This window comes from Astatotilapia calliptera, chromosome 16, assembly GCF_900246225.1.
Source record: "Astatotilapia calliptera chromosome 16, fAstCal1.2, whole genome shotgun sequence".
Classification (NCBI taxonomy): domain Eukaryota; kingdom Metazoa; phylum Chordata; class Actinopteri; order Cichliformes; family Cichlidae; genus Astatotilapia; species Astatotilapia calliptera.
This window is the reverse complement of record NC_039317.1, coordinates 28,581,545-28,596,010: the sequence shown is the minus strand read 5'-3', so window position 1 is coordinate 28,596,010 and position 14,466 is coordinate 28,581,545. Positions and strand designations below refer to the sequence as shown.

Sequence of the window (14,466 nt, the reverse complement as noted above, 5' to 3'; positions counted from 1 at the left end):
AGCTGCTTACTTACTGTGTCAAACCAAATCAGAGTTTTCCTCAGAACAGAATGAAGGCAATGTAATGTGTATTTAATTTTAGGATGTTCTTCTCTTTTCCTGTTTTCTTCCATTACCCACTTTACATGTGCTCAAACAGCCTGCAATATAATTACTATGTGGTCTGCTTTAAATGACTGAAATAATAATTAGAGATATTGAAAACATGCCTTTGAAACCTTCTCCTTCTCCTTTTAATAATTTAAAAGTAAACTTTACTTCTTCAACACAAAGTGTTATCATCAGTGAATTTTGATTGGTTTATAGTCAACTACTGGAAATGAAACTCTTAAGTGACACTGGGAGAAATCTAATAGTTTTGTTTGTTTCTATAAAGAGGCCAAGATGCACTCTCCCTGCAGACTCACCATGAAAAACACATCAACACAAGTACCACTCATCATAATGGAAGGACTTTATTCTTTAGAGGCTCTCTGGTGAATGGTTTTACACCATATGTCAGTAGTGGTGCTTTCAAGCTGTCTGAGCTATCCTTTGTGTGACAGGACCACTGCGGTTGGCTCCTCTCGGTCATGCTTAGTTTTCTGCTCCTGAAAGTCGGACTGTGCAAATCTATATGGTCCTCTCAAACACTGCCTGTCTTACATTCAGCAGAATAAAAGTCCCAGAGTAATCTTTGAGGAAGCCAACTTGCACTTCAAAATTGGCTTTTTTCAAAATATAGGTTTCTTTGTAAAAGGACACAGAACTCAATGAGATCTTTGTAGAACTAGTTTCTGAAAGTAGTTTTACAACTGAAACTGAAATGAACTGATACGTTTTGTTTGAGGCAGAGATATTATATTATAACAATATAATATGTGTCTGCAATGTGTTAATTTTCATGAGATTAAGTGACTTGGAACAATACACATTTACCAATCACACCTGTTTAATCGCTTGTCTATGGAAAGATCTAATCAGCCAATCAGAGCAGCACCAACTCAGCACATTTAGGCTTGCAGACATGGTCAGGACTGCTAAAGTTTAAATCAAACATCAGAATGGGGAAGAAAGGTGGCTAAGTGGCTTTGAACGTGAATTGGTTGTTGGTGCTAAAAAGAGCTCGAGTATTTCAAAAACTGTTTATCCCCCATTACACCACCTCTATTCAAACTAGAGGCGGTGTAATGGGGGATATTTCTGTGGCACATTTAAGTAAGGATCGTTTAAACACCACAGAGTATTGTTGCTCACCATGTCCATCCATTTATGACCACAATATAACCCATCTTCTGATGGCTGCTTTCAGCAGGGTAACATTTTATGTGACGAAGGTCAAATCATCTCAAATTGACCCCATAGCCTCCAGATCTCAATCCAATGGAGCACCTGTAGGATTCAATCCAATGGAGCACCTGTAGGATGTGGTGTAATGTGAGAACTCAGAGTATGGATGTGTAGCCATGGTGCTAGCTAGGCATAAATAATAAAGTGGTTGGGGGATGTATATATTCTGTTAATTAAGTGCTGATTTCATCATAAACACCTCATGCATTTACATTATCACCACAAGACATGATAGCTTCTCCACAATGAAATGCATGTCAACCTTTTGTCCAGGCTCAAAAAGAACACCCAATTATTGACTTATTGGCATCAAATCAGGGATAAAGATTTTATACACACTAGTAAAGGCAAAAATAAAATCATGTTTAGAAACTCTGCCAGACAGAGAGAAAAACAAGTCTCTGGTCTCTCTCTCAGTTGCTTCACTGCGTTCTTGAAATGCATAATAAACACTCTGCCAAGGGCTCTTTAAGTCTTTACTCATTCATTACTAGGTCCACTTCGATCAGAAAGGTACAACAAGACAAACTTTTATTGCTCCAAAGCACCATATGTTCATATTATATCTGCAGGGTTCTGACAGGGTTATTGTTTAATACGAATGGCTCTGCAGTGCTCCGCCAGTGCTGAGACTTTCTGACCGCCAACTTACTTTCACCAACTGATTCAAATTTTTCAAGGCTTATCTGCAGTAAACCGTAACAGCGAGTGTATCCAATTGTGAATATCGGCAGCTGCTACAAGGACCTCAAGAACATTCAGAATGTGATGCACTGAATCAACACTCCATAAAACCGAGGAGGAGTATAAGGTGGATCACAATAATCAATCACAGGCAGAAATGTTGCTTCCACATGTTCTTGTGGAATTATCTGCTTTTGCACTCAGGGGTTAATAGAAAACAAAGTAAAGCTAAAAGACGGAAACATTTTGCATTCTTCTAACGTCTTTGCCATCAACTTTAAAAGGTGTTTAATGCTGACTGAGGGCCTACACAGATATGCTGTGTAATGTTAGCTTACCTATTTATTTGACAATACCAGTCGTTGTCAACTTGGCAGTGCCTAGAATTAAAGATAGTCAAGGTAAATGTAGTTTAATACTACAGGTGACAGAATTCTGGAGACAGCCATGTCATTTTGTGGAAGATGTCAGAATAATTGGCCTTTTTTTTTGCTCATTCTGTGAGCCAGCGTGTCTTTCATTGTGCCTTGCTGTTCACAGACTGGCACTGTGCAGTGTAGAAAGATCAAAATCAAAGCTGGTAACCGTCTGGGAAGTTAAGAGGTGTACAGCCTGTCACCTGCTGCTCTTCATTTAACCACTTGCAGTGGCTGCTCCTTCTTTTTTCCCATTACTCCCTGTGATATTTCAAAATGACCTGTTGTGGAATAATGCTAACGATGACACTGTTGTGTTTTTTCCAGTGCAACCTTATAACCGAATGTGGAAAAGTCACCAAAACAGAAATCTTTTTTTCTTCTTCATGAAGACAGATGTTTTCAGTGCATCTCAAAAGGAAGTGTATTCGTCAAAAGCACTGTTTTATGCAGAGAAAGCAGGGAGATATCACCATGGCAACCAAGAAAAGCTTTAAAATATGTGGCAAAGGTTGCATTTCAACCCAAATCATGACATTTTTTAAAATTTCAACCAGATATTTATAATGTTTAAACTTAAGAAAGTCAATGCCTATACTTAGTAAAGCAACACATTTTTTTAACTTATGATGTAGTAAAATTTATGCAACTGCTGTGATGTGTATGACACAAGTATGGGCCTCTGGTGCGATTTGTTTCAACGCCAACCCCAAACCTCCAACCTCCAACCTCCAAATTTTTGTCTTTTAAAAGAGGAAAATATTTACCAGTTGCCAGTGTCATGGTTTGAGTTAATGATCAAGTGAAAACCTGTTTTCAGACACCACATGAAATGGAGCGACAGTTACTAAAATTAAAAAACTTTTGTTTTCAACCTCATAATGAACAAGAAACAAATCAGATGGAGTCCACGGTCCAAAAGTATAAAATAAATTCAAAAGATGGTACAAAAACCAAATATCTTGAGACTAAATACACACAGCAACAATCCTGAAAAAAGGTGAAATCTAAACAACAATAAAGGGTGAAATATGGAAGGAGGTAAAAGAAAACAGAAAGACCAAACAGGGACTAATCTTTGAAAATTAAGCAAGAAGTAAAATGAATCAAGAAGCAAGGGACCAAGAATCAAGCCACACACAATAAAATGCAGACTGGGGAAACACAAATGGCTCATAAAACAGGAAACCATGGGAAGAGAAAACTTTACAACAATAATGAGAGAGGATTATAAGGACTAACAGCCACTAACATCCAGATCACAATACTGGAAATAGATAAATACTGTACTGTGCTGTGTCAGTGTATGATAGGTTCACCATTGTGTTATCTCATTTGCTGACAGATAGTGACATTATTTAAACAAGAAATCTTCAAAATTGGCACTTTAAGCACTCTGAAGCACACGTCCCCTACCTTGCTATTACTTGCAAACAACTGACAACATCTCAGTCTAATAAATAACAGTGACAGAGCACAAACTGAGTTCTTCCCAGATGTTGACACATTTTAAAAGAAATGCCAAAAAAAGTTCAGACTTTTATTTGGAGTATGAGCAAAGCTCTGAAATCCCAGAATCTTGTGTCATTAGATGCACTAGTCCCTGTGTGGCAAATACTGACATCTCTCAAACTCTGTGCCTCCAGTTTAACCGAAGAGCAATGAAGCAGAAAGAAGCATTTGAGAAATTGATTATTTGTTTAATTGGCAACTATTTTAATTAATCTCTGAAGTCCCATTTTCTGGTTTCATGCTTCTCAAGCACGAGGATTTGCTGCTTGTAAATATCTTTGATTTTTTGACAACAACAAAAATGCAATTTATGTAAAGTTATAGATCCTATGATTAGTTGGCTAATTTGAGAAAGGTTAAATGAAGTGACACTGAAAATAATCATTGGTTGCAGCCCTGACGTGCATTCATTTAACCTTTAAAATAAATCTCGCTCCTCAATTGATCAGTTGTGATCGACAAGGACATCAGTGTTTGGTGAAAGTACTGCAATGTGAAACATTAATATTTTCTTCACCCTGTTATATTTACTTTGGGAGCTATAAATGACTTTTTGTCAGTTTTGAAACAGTGTCAGCAGTGGGTACTTCCTTAATTCTTGTCCTCTGCCTAAAAGTGGCAAGTCATTGAATAGTTGAGACACTTTAATCACATCTGAGATTACATGTTGCCGTTATCCTCGAAGCAATTTCTCAAGGAATTGTCCTCAACTCAGGAGGACACTAGCCCTATTTTTCCAATTACCTCTGCTTTAAAATGTTTTTTTTATAACCAGTGATTTGCTACACGTGCTGCATATAAAATATGAAGGAAAAAAATGGATTGTGGTTTGTTTTACTGTGGGTAGGAGTTTCTAAATGACAAGAGCCCTTTTGAGGATTTGCTTGCCTGTTGAAAACAAGCAATCCGTCTGTATTTCATATTTATTTTCCTGTCATTATACTCTAAAGTGTTTTGAGTGTTTGAAAGTCAACGGCTTTCTTGACTGAGATTGATGCCTCCGAGCTTATTCGTTGACATTTACATGAGACAGGGGCCCTGGAATGATTCAGACCTGTCAAATGCATTAATGGAATTCCAGCCTCCGTGGACTGTAATGCTGGTTTGGGATTAGATGAGAGTTATTGCAGGAACTCCTGTTATTGTTTCTACTGTTGAAAACTGAGTTTTTTTTTAGACAGGCCGTTCCAGGAAAGTTTTTTCGTGATGTTTGCTTATGTGACTTTTGCGTGTTTTTTTTAATTTGGGTTTTTGGAGACCAGAAACATTTGCCTGGAAAGCACAGTGGGTCACCTACTGTTGTTTTAAATGTTCTGTATAAATAAAACTGCCTTGACTGGACTTATCTGTTTAATGTCTACCAGGAATTCTAAACTTTTGGTCTTTACACATGGTCGGTGGTTGAATAGAATAGAATAGAATAGAATTCAACTTTATTGTCATTGCACATGCACAGGTACAGGGCAACGAAATGCAGTTTGCATCCATCCAGAAGTGCTTTAGTGATATAGATATATTACAATATATATTAGCAATAATATAGATATGTGAGTATATTACAGAAAATATTGAAGTGCTTATCCTTGGACTGAGGTGTTATTTTCATGCCAAAAGCCATTACAAATAACATTAACAGTAGATGCTTTGCAATCAACATTTTACTTTCCTTTCAGATTGTTGTAAAGGATTCCTAAAATGACACAAGTGTTTCCTCTCATGTAGCAATACAGATTTATTGTTGGTCACTTGCATTTTGATCTTCTTTTTTTGTTGATGATTGCATTTATTTTCTGTTCTTGAGTAGTCCTGCTCCAGAGTACGCTGTCAACAAGTATAAAATCACCACCAATCACTGATCAATCAGTTCTCAAGAAAATAGCGTCACTATTCCCAGATGATCCATTATACTCTGTCAGCACGTGGATCTAAACATTTTCAGTAGCATGTCTTTGTCTTTTGCTGAGGAGCACCAGTACTAAATATAAATTCTTAGACACAATTATACTCCTTTCATTGTTTTTTTTTTAACTGGCAGCTAATAATTCCACAAAAGTTTGATTATTCTGTACACATTATGATCCTAAAACAGAGTTCCTATTTGTACTTCTGGATCTTAAACCAAATTTACATGCAGGTTATCCTGCATTTAGATTCTGCTTTTACTTTTATTTTTGTTCTGACTGTCAAACACCACCGAGTTTTCAACAGAAGGAAAGAAAACTAAAACTGTCTGTTAAAGAGTGTTTTAATAAAATAAATCCAATCCTCAATTCATCTCATTCTCCTGTGGATTAATGTCAGAGCTGTGATATTGATAAGTTAGTTAGCTTACACAGTTACAGATTTTTGCTGGCTTTCCTTCCTGGCTTCAAATATCAAAAGACCTTTTTCAATCTCACTGAAGCGCATAAAGTGCTTATGCATTCATACACCGCTTTTAATACTAAATTACTCAACAGTGCTTTTCCTCCCTACCACTCACTCATACTATTGCTTTGCCTGCAGCAGATGTGTTGCTTTCAGCCTATTTATATTTTTCTCATAATATAATTTATCTCTCTTTATAACATGAGCTTATTTGCCACCAGGACACTTATTCAGAATTGTGATTGATCAGATGCTGCCAGTGTCACCCCTTTCACAAGAACACACAGGGGAAATCCAGGGTTAACTTAGTGAGATGATATCTAGCTTCAAGTGACCAGTAACCCTGACTGGCAGTGTTAAGTAGATGAATCCTGATAACACAAAGATACATTTGTCACTCACTTCATAGTACAGGCCTCAGATGACAGTACGCTACCCTTTCTCAAACCAGTATACATAGTTTTACTTACCTAAATAATCACTTAGGTTGTGGGACAAATGTGTATTCTATTGTAGAATCTAGCACTTCTCATTCCCAGTGTTTTAGCTGCTTGCTCTAATTTTTGCTGTTAACTTAGTTTGCAACTTTGAAAAAACATTTTTTCCAACTTGGGTGAGTGGATGTGTGGGGGTTGGAACTGTATTTTGCTGCACGAAAATGTAGTCCCGTAATATTTTCTGGAGTCAAAAGGTGAGAAGTTCAACTGTTGCAATTCATCAGGAACAAAATGATCATCTGCTGACCAGTTTTACTTTGAAGAAACTAATTTTACCTTGAGCACCTTGAAAAATGAATTTTAACCTTTTCTGCCTCTGGACTTTATAAAACAACTTTCAACAAATGAGACTACAGCTTCAGAAAAATTCAAATATGTGTTTTAAAATCCACACATAATATGAGCAGTGCATCTGGCAAGACTGAAAACTCCATGGGAGAAAACAAGAAGACATCTCCAGTTTTTACTTTATTTGCAAAGATATGGTCAACATAAGCAACCTTGGAATGGTAACAATTCCCATTAAAAGTTCCTGCATCTAGAAAAAACAGGACAAAGATGAGGAACAGCAACAGACAATCGAGTACAGGCAAAGGGAGCAATGCATACATAACTGGCTAGTAGCAGAACAAAGCACAGGTGGAAACAGTCAAATACAAGCAAATACGATAAAGACAGAGACACTTACTAAGAAAGGAAACAAGAAACACAAAGTAAAACCAAAACATAGCTCATCAGAAATCTAAAATTTCTAAACTATAACAAGAAGACAGAAAGACTAACACAAGACATGAGAATAAAGACGGGAGAACACAGAAGGCAAAGGAAGAAAACAGCACAAAGAAATAAGGAGATAACAGAAGTAATAGAAACCACAGCGAGCCTAATCCACAAACAAATAGCCGGTTCCAATACCCATCTGACACGGAGGTGCAGATGAGAGCGTTTCTGAAGTATGCAATCTTAGATTATATAAATAATGCAAACTTTCAGGACCACATCACAAATTCATGTGGCTGAGGTTGCCTCGGCAACATTAAAAATAAACACAGTCAGCTGCAGTCGAAACTTCATGTGTTTTAAACAGACCTCTTCTGTCCAGAGGGGAAAAAACCCACCTCCAATAAATAATATTTTGTTCATTAAGAGATTGTGTTCATTGGGAATTGTGAAAGAAGAAAATATTTTGAATCTTGATTTTTATTATATTATTATTGTTATTGTTATAGCAATAATAGGTGATGGTTTTATGTTTTTTTTAATAAATATCATTGTTACTGATAAGAGAAGAACTTGATTGCCTTTTCATGCTTGTGACTTTTGTTTTTATTCATGTAATCTATGTGTAGGTTTCCCGGTTTATGTTCAGTACGTGACCATTGAAAAACAGGTTGAAAAACTCATATCTGTTTACATACAAACATTGCATATCAATTTAATGCCTCTATCTGTCCTACAGAGGATGAAATAATCTTTCGAAGCTGGGATGGAGACGTTTTCAAAATCAACACACGCACCAACGAGACAGACCTTCTGTTGAAAAATACAACATTTGTAAGTAAGAAATAAAAATTAAAAATCTCAATGACATATTTTGTCAGTATTGTGATGCAAGACTTTTTTGTGGGTTGCAACATCTTGGAAAGAGCAGCCGTTGTGACCCAGCTCAGGCCACTCAAGCCACTCCATGCACTGATCTATCAGAGTGTGTATGTTGATGCATCAAGACACGACTAGTTTGAAAAGTGTAGGTGTTCAGCAACCCGTGAAAAGGCTCATTGTGAAAACAACAGCAGCAACTAAAAACTCACACTCTTCTCATATTCTTGTTCTTCCCACAGGCGACTTTTAAAGCGTCAAAGTTCGCAGTTTCTCCAGATCTGAATTTTGTCCTTTTGGGATATGATGTCAAGCAGGTGAGAAGCTCTTAATATTCCCGTTGTATACATTCACTGGTGTTTGGCTTGAGGCTGCTTATACTGGAGGTTTGCAGTTCATGAACCATGAACTGCAAACTGTGGAGATATCGTTTTGTTCAGTAAGTCAACACAGAGCTGGCATGATGGTATAACTTTAAGGCATATAGTCAATAAATTAGCAGGTTTGATTTGTGAGACTATAACATATTCAGCCATGAAAACTACTAATGACGCAGTGCAAAAGTGATGTGTAAACACATAAAAAAGAGGCGATTGAAGAAGAAAACGCTCAGAGTGTCATGGAAAGGTCCCAGGATCTTTGGCCTATTGAAGTTTAACTAACAGAGGGTTCAGGGGTCTCTGTTCCAACCTTAACAATAAGCTTTATCTAAAATGAAAGTTTTATACAAAGTCTTAAAAATAGAGAGGGTGTCTGTCTTTCATATCCAAACTGGGAGTTTTGGATTAGAAATTCTAACGACCACTGTAAAACACTCTATTGTGACAACATGATAGTATGAGGTCTTTAAGATATGATAGGGACTGATTCAAGTCAATTCAATTCAATTTTATTTATATAGCACCAAATCACAACGGCAGTCACCTCAAGGCGCTTTATATTGTACAGTAGATCGTACAATAATAGATACAGAGAAAAACCCAACAATCATATGACCCCCTACGAGCAAGCACTTTGGCGACAGTGGGAAGGAAAAACTCCCTTTTCACAGGAAGAAACCGCCAGCAGAACCAGGCTTAGGGAGGGGCGGGGCTATCTGCTGCGACCGGTTGGGGTGAGAGAAGGAAAACAGGACAAAGGTGTCTGTCTCCTTAATCCAAACTGGAAGCTGGTTCCACTGAAAAGGGGCCTGAAAACTGAAGGCTCTCCCTCCCATTCTACTTTTAAATACTCTAGGAACAACAAGTAGGCCTGCAGAGCGAGAGTGAAATGCTCTAATTGGGTGATATGGTACTACAAGGTCATTAAGATAAGATGGGGCCTGATTATTTAAGGCCTTGTATGTGAGGAGCAGGATTTTGAATTCAATTCTGAATTTAACAGGAAGCCAATGAAGGGAAGCCAAAACAGGAGAAATCTGCTCTCTCTTTCTGGTCCCTGTCAGGACTCTTGCTGCAGCATTTTGGATTAATTGAAGGCTTTTCAGGGAGTTTTTAGGACATCCTGATAATAATGAATTACAGTAGTCCATCCTGAAAGTAATAACTGCATGATCTTGTTTTTCAGCGTCACTAAGAGACAGGATATTTCTAACTTTAGAGATGTTGCGCAAATGGAAGAAAGCAGTCTTACATATTTGTTTAATATGTGCATTGAAGAACATGTCTTTGTCAAAAATCACACCAAGGTTCCTCACAGTGTTACTGGAGGCCAAGGTAATGCCATCCTGAGTAAGAATCTGGTTAGATACCATATTTCTAAGATTTTCAGGGCAGGGTACAATAACCTCAGTTTAATCTGAATTAAGAAGCAGAAAGTTAGCGGCCATCCAGGTCTTTATGTCTTTAAGACATTCCTGCAGTTTAACTAATTAGTGTGTGTTATCTGGCTTCATGGATAGATAGAGCTGGGTGAAGAAAGAAGCTCATTTGTAACCTTTACTAAAGCTGTTTCTGTGCTGTGATGAGCTCTGAAACCTGACTGAAACTCTTCAAATAAACCATTCCTCTGCAGATGATCTGTTAGCTGTTTGACAACTACTCTTTCAAGGATTTTTGATATGAAAGGAAGGTTGGAGATTGGCCTATAATTAGCTAAGACAGCTGGGTCTAGAGATGGCTTTTTAAGTAACAGTAACTACAGCCAGCTTGAAGGCCTGTGGTACACAGCCGATTATTAGAGATGAGTTGATCATCTTTAAGATTGAAGCATTAATTAATGGCAGGACTTCTTTGAGCAGTTTTGTAGGAATGGGGTCTAAAAGACACGTTGAAGGTTTGAATTATTGAAGTTAACTCAGAAAGATCAATTGGAGAAAAAGAGTCTAAATGAATATTCATGTAGCTGTAGATAATATTACATCTGTAGGATGATTATTGGTAATTTTTTCTTTAATGATTCAAATTTTATTTGTGAAGAATTTCATGAAGTCATCACTAGTTAACGTTAAAGGGATGGTTGGCTCAATAGAGCTCTGACTTTTTGTCAGCCTGGCTACAGTGCTGAAGAGAAACCTGGGGTTGTTCTTATTTTCTTCAATCAGTGATGAGTAGTAAGATGTTCTGGCTTTGCAGAGGGCTTTCATATAAAGCAACAAACTATTTCTCCAGGCTAAATGATGATCTTCTAAATTTGTGACACGCCATTTCCTCTCCAGCTTAAGAGTTATCTGCATCAGGCTACGTGTTTGAGAATTCAAGACATTATATGTGAAAATTAGTTGAAATTAAATTCTGGACCACACTATATAAGACAAATAAGGATTACTTTAAATTGTGAATGATATGAATCATGTAAATCAGGCCTTATATTCACTTTTATTAACGTTAACAATCTCCATTCTGAAACATGACATGTCACCATAAACTTCAGTGTCCTGAATTTCTAACATAACGTCACAACGACTGATCAGTGCCCTGCAGTTTTACTATTCGCTTTCCAATTTTAATATCAGCACATTACAGGTTGCATTGGGACACCACAAAAGCTAATTCATTTCTATGATCCGCTGGGCACTACAATTTTAGCAACCATCGCTCAAATTGAAGTAGATAATTGTCTTTGTGTTTAGAAGATTTTTCCAGCTGCTGACTAATTAACATTTGATGTGCTCCCAAGTATTTACAGCAACAATATATATGTGAGTGAGCTAGCTCACTCACATATATATGGATACACATAATATATAATAGAATCTTGGCCTTATGACGCCAAACTATTGGTCAATAGCACAAGGAATGATAAACAAAATGACAAGGTGTAGAGTTCCTTGGTCTGTGACCCAGCTTTTTGCATTTTGGGAATGTTAGGGAGTTTTCTAGTTTGTTGTCTTTATATTATAGTTCTGAATTTTGTATTTGTTGTTATGCTGGCTTTTGTTATTATGTGGTTAAGTTTGTGCTCCAGGTTTTGGTTATCATTCTGCTATGCTCAGTATTTGTCCATTCTGGGCTTAGTTTTGTTATCTAGGCTTTAGGCTACTGTTTTCATGTCTGCCCTTTGTTCCACTTCACATGTTTAGTCTGTCTTGTTCATGTGTTTCTCTCTGTTCTCTGTGTCACGCCCATGTGTCTTAGTTGCAGTGTGTGTTACTTTTTGTTTTACTTTGATAGTCTCCTGCCCAGTGTGTATGATGTTAAGTTTTGCTTAACTTTTGTCACCTGTGTTCCTAACTGTGGTTTGTTCCCCTGTCATATTGTGTGTGTGTGTATATTGTCTGATTTTCCCTCTGTTCTTTGTCATGCCATCCACCTAGCTCTATGCTCAGTGTCCGTGTTGCCTGGGCTAAGTAGTTCCTGGTTTCCATAAAGTTTGAATGTTTTGTAGCTTGTGTTTTTGGGTAAAAAAAAAAGCTGAATAGAGCCGTGCACCAATTTTACAAACTGTTTTTATCTTTATAGATCAAGTAAATGCAACAAAGTGCAATGAAAACAGGCTTACTCAATAAATACACTATATAAATATTTTAATTTAAGGTCCACAGAAGTCTGACTGCACAGGATACAGAAAATCAAGAAAAGATTAGATCTGTTGATTGAATGTTCTCAAATAAAAGCATGCTAAGACTATACGCTTTTACCAAGGCTGAAAATTCTCATGTTATTCATGAATTGAGTCCCTGGACCAAGAAACATATCTGAATGCAGATTAATTTGTAATATCTTTTTGAGAATCAAAAAACCAAAATATTTCTCCAAAATTTTCCTGTTTCAGTATGCCATGTAGATTAATTCCAATTTCCAAAATGATCGCTTCTAAACTGGTGTAAGCTCCATCTCCACCTCACCTCCTTTTACATAATAATTTTAAAAATCAGACACAAAAAACCAAAACCAAAACAGACAGAACAGTCACATCAGTTTCTTTGCAGGGATAATACACTCATGAGTCAGCCATAAATTCCATGTATGCATGGCATGTAGTGTCTGCTCAAAAAACTGAGTCTGAATATCACCTATAAAAAGATAATGCTCCAAATCCACAGTATTTCAGTGTTCCTCATTTTTGTTGCTGTGGCTGTGCAGCGTGTTCTGCTCACCTGGTTGTGTTCGAGAACAGGCCGTCTTGTTGGAAAACCTCAGGGTAAAAATGCTCATGCAAAACTTAAATTTACAAACCAGGCATATGAATTATTGAATTATACTACCAACATCAAAACAACATACCTTTACTTTTTCACCCCACTGTAGCTAATCCAAGAAAACCCAGAAAATCATTATTCAGACCATGCAGCACAAAGACCTCCTCACCATCTTTTGAAAATAAAAAGGCTATTTGTGTCGTATGTTAGTATCAGAGCCATTATCACCAAGGACCTGAAATGTATAGAAACTGTCAGATACAATGTAGTGTTGCTGCACTTTCTTTTTTTCTTTAGATTCCTTTCATTTAATCAACAAACAGAGTCTACCTGATGCTTTCATTCAAACACACTGTCATAGAATTAAACATAAAGAAAGAGCCAAGGCTGTTCTCAAGCATAAACATGCACCCAGTGTTTAATTGCCTAAACTATAAACATATACCTAAGAAAGAGAAAATTAAGGGTCATGGTTATTGGGCACCCCATATGATTTCACTATCATCAAATGCTTGTTAGAGTAGAAACCTGAAGCTCAGTCCTTGAAAATGTCTCATGGAGGACAATGAATGACTAACAGTGAGGTACAGATTTATTAGCACAATGAGAGATGTTGAAAGGAACGGAAAAAAGAACACACAATTATCAAGTCTAAAACAGCAACAAATGTTATGGGGATTTTGGCTTTCTTCCCTTTTCTTGTTTTTACAAAGTGGAAAGAAAAAGTCAAAGGGAAAAAGTCAGTCACCAGTAAATGTACTGATGAACATGACTGCATTACTAATTGTAGCCATCTGGATTTACCATAGAACTGCTCATCACATTAGTCCTCTCCTCTTGGCGACAGTGGGAACACACAGCTGGACTCCTTAGTTCTTCAGTCAAGGACTTCCAGCCAGACTCCAAGCTCTTGAGCAGGCTCCTTAAGCCTGACAGGACAGGGACTCAAGAGTGAGACCCGTCTAGCTTACAGTATATGACTAGCTGGAAACAAACTAAATATGCATCCCTGCACTTGAGGGCCTTGAAAGGGGTTGGCCACCATTCTTGGCTCTCTGCAATCAAGGCAGAGTGCCCACAAAAGCAGATACTTTATTTAGCCATAAATGATTTCCATACAGAATCTGCACATTTGTGAGTCTCTTCATCACCCTCCTTAAGCTCCTTATATTTCCTGACCAAATTCTGGACATGCCAATTATAATATTTGTATAGTCTATGTAAATATGTGCCAAGTGACCTTTTGCCAGGCATTGCAAGCAAATATTGTGTGGTGCAGCAGCAACAGCAGAAGAGTAATTATTTGAGCTGTGAATGTTTTTAATTTGGGTGACTTCAGTATAAATTTTTTTATGATTAGATGCCATGGAGATGGCACTTTGGGTACCATGAAGTCAGAAGTGACATATTTGAATTAAAACTATAATCTGATATTTAGGATCCCCTTATACTGGTATCATTACTAAACAAAGGCAAAGGTGTC

The 14,466-nt window shown here is 37.2% G+C and overlaps 1 protein-coding gene across 2 annotated transcripts in view; it reads left to right on the top strand.

The window, feature by feature from the left end:
• LOC113007388 (inactive dipeptidyl peptidase 10) overlaps window positions 1-14,466 on the top strand; it is a 149,574-nt gene that overhangs the window by 86,585 nt on the left and 48,523 nt on the right. For both annotated transcript variants that reach the window (XM_026143896.1, XM_026143895.1), the window contains exons 4-5: window positions 8,265-8,359; window positions 8,647-8,721. In XM_026143896.1, the coding sequence (XP_025999681.1) occupies window positions 8,265-8,359; window positions 8,647-8,721 (170 nt within the window). The remainder of the gene's footprint in view (window positions 1-8,264; window positions 8,360-8,646; window positions 8,722-14,466) is intronic.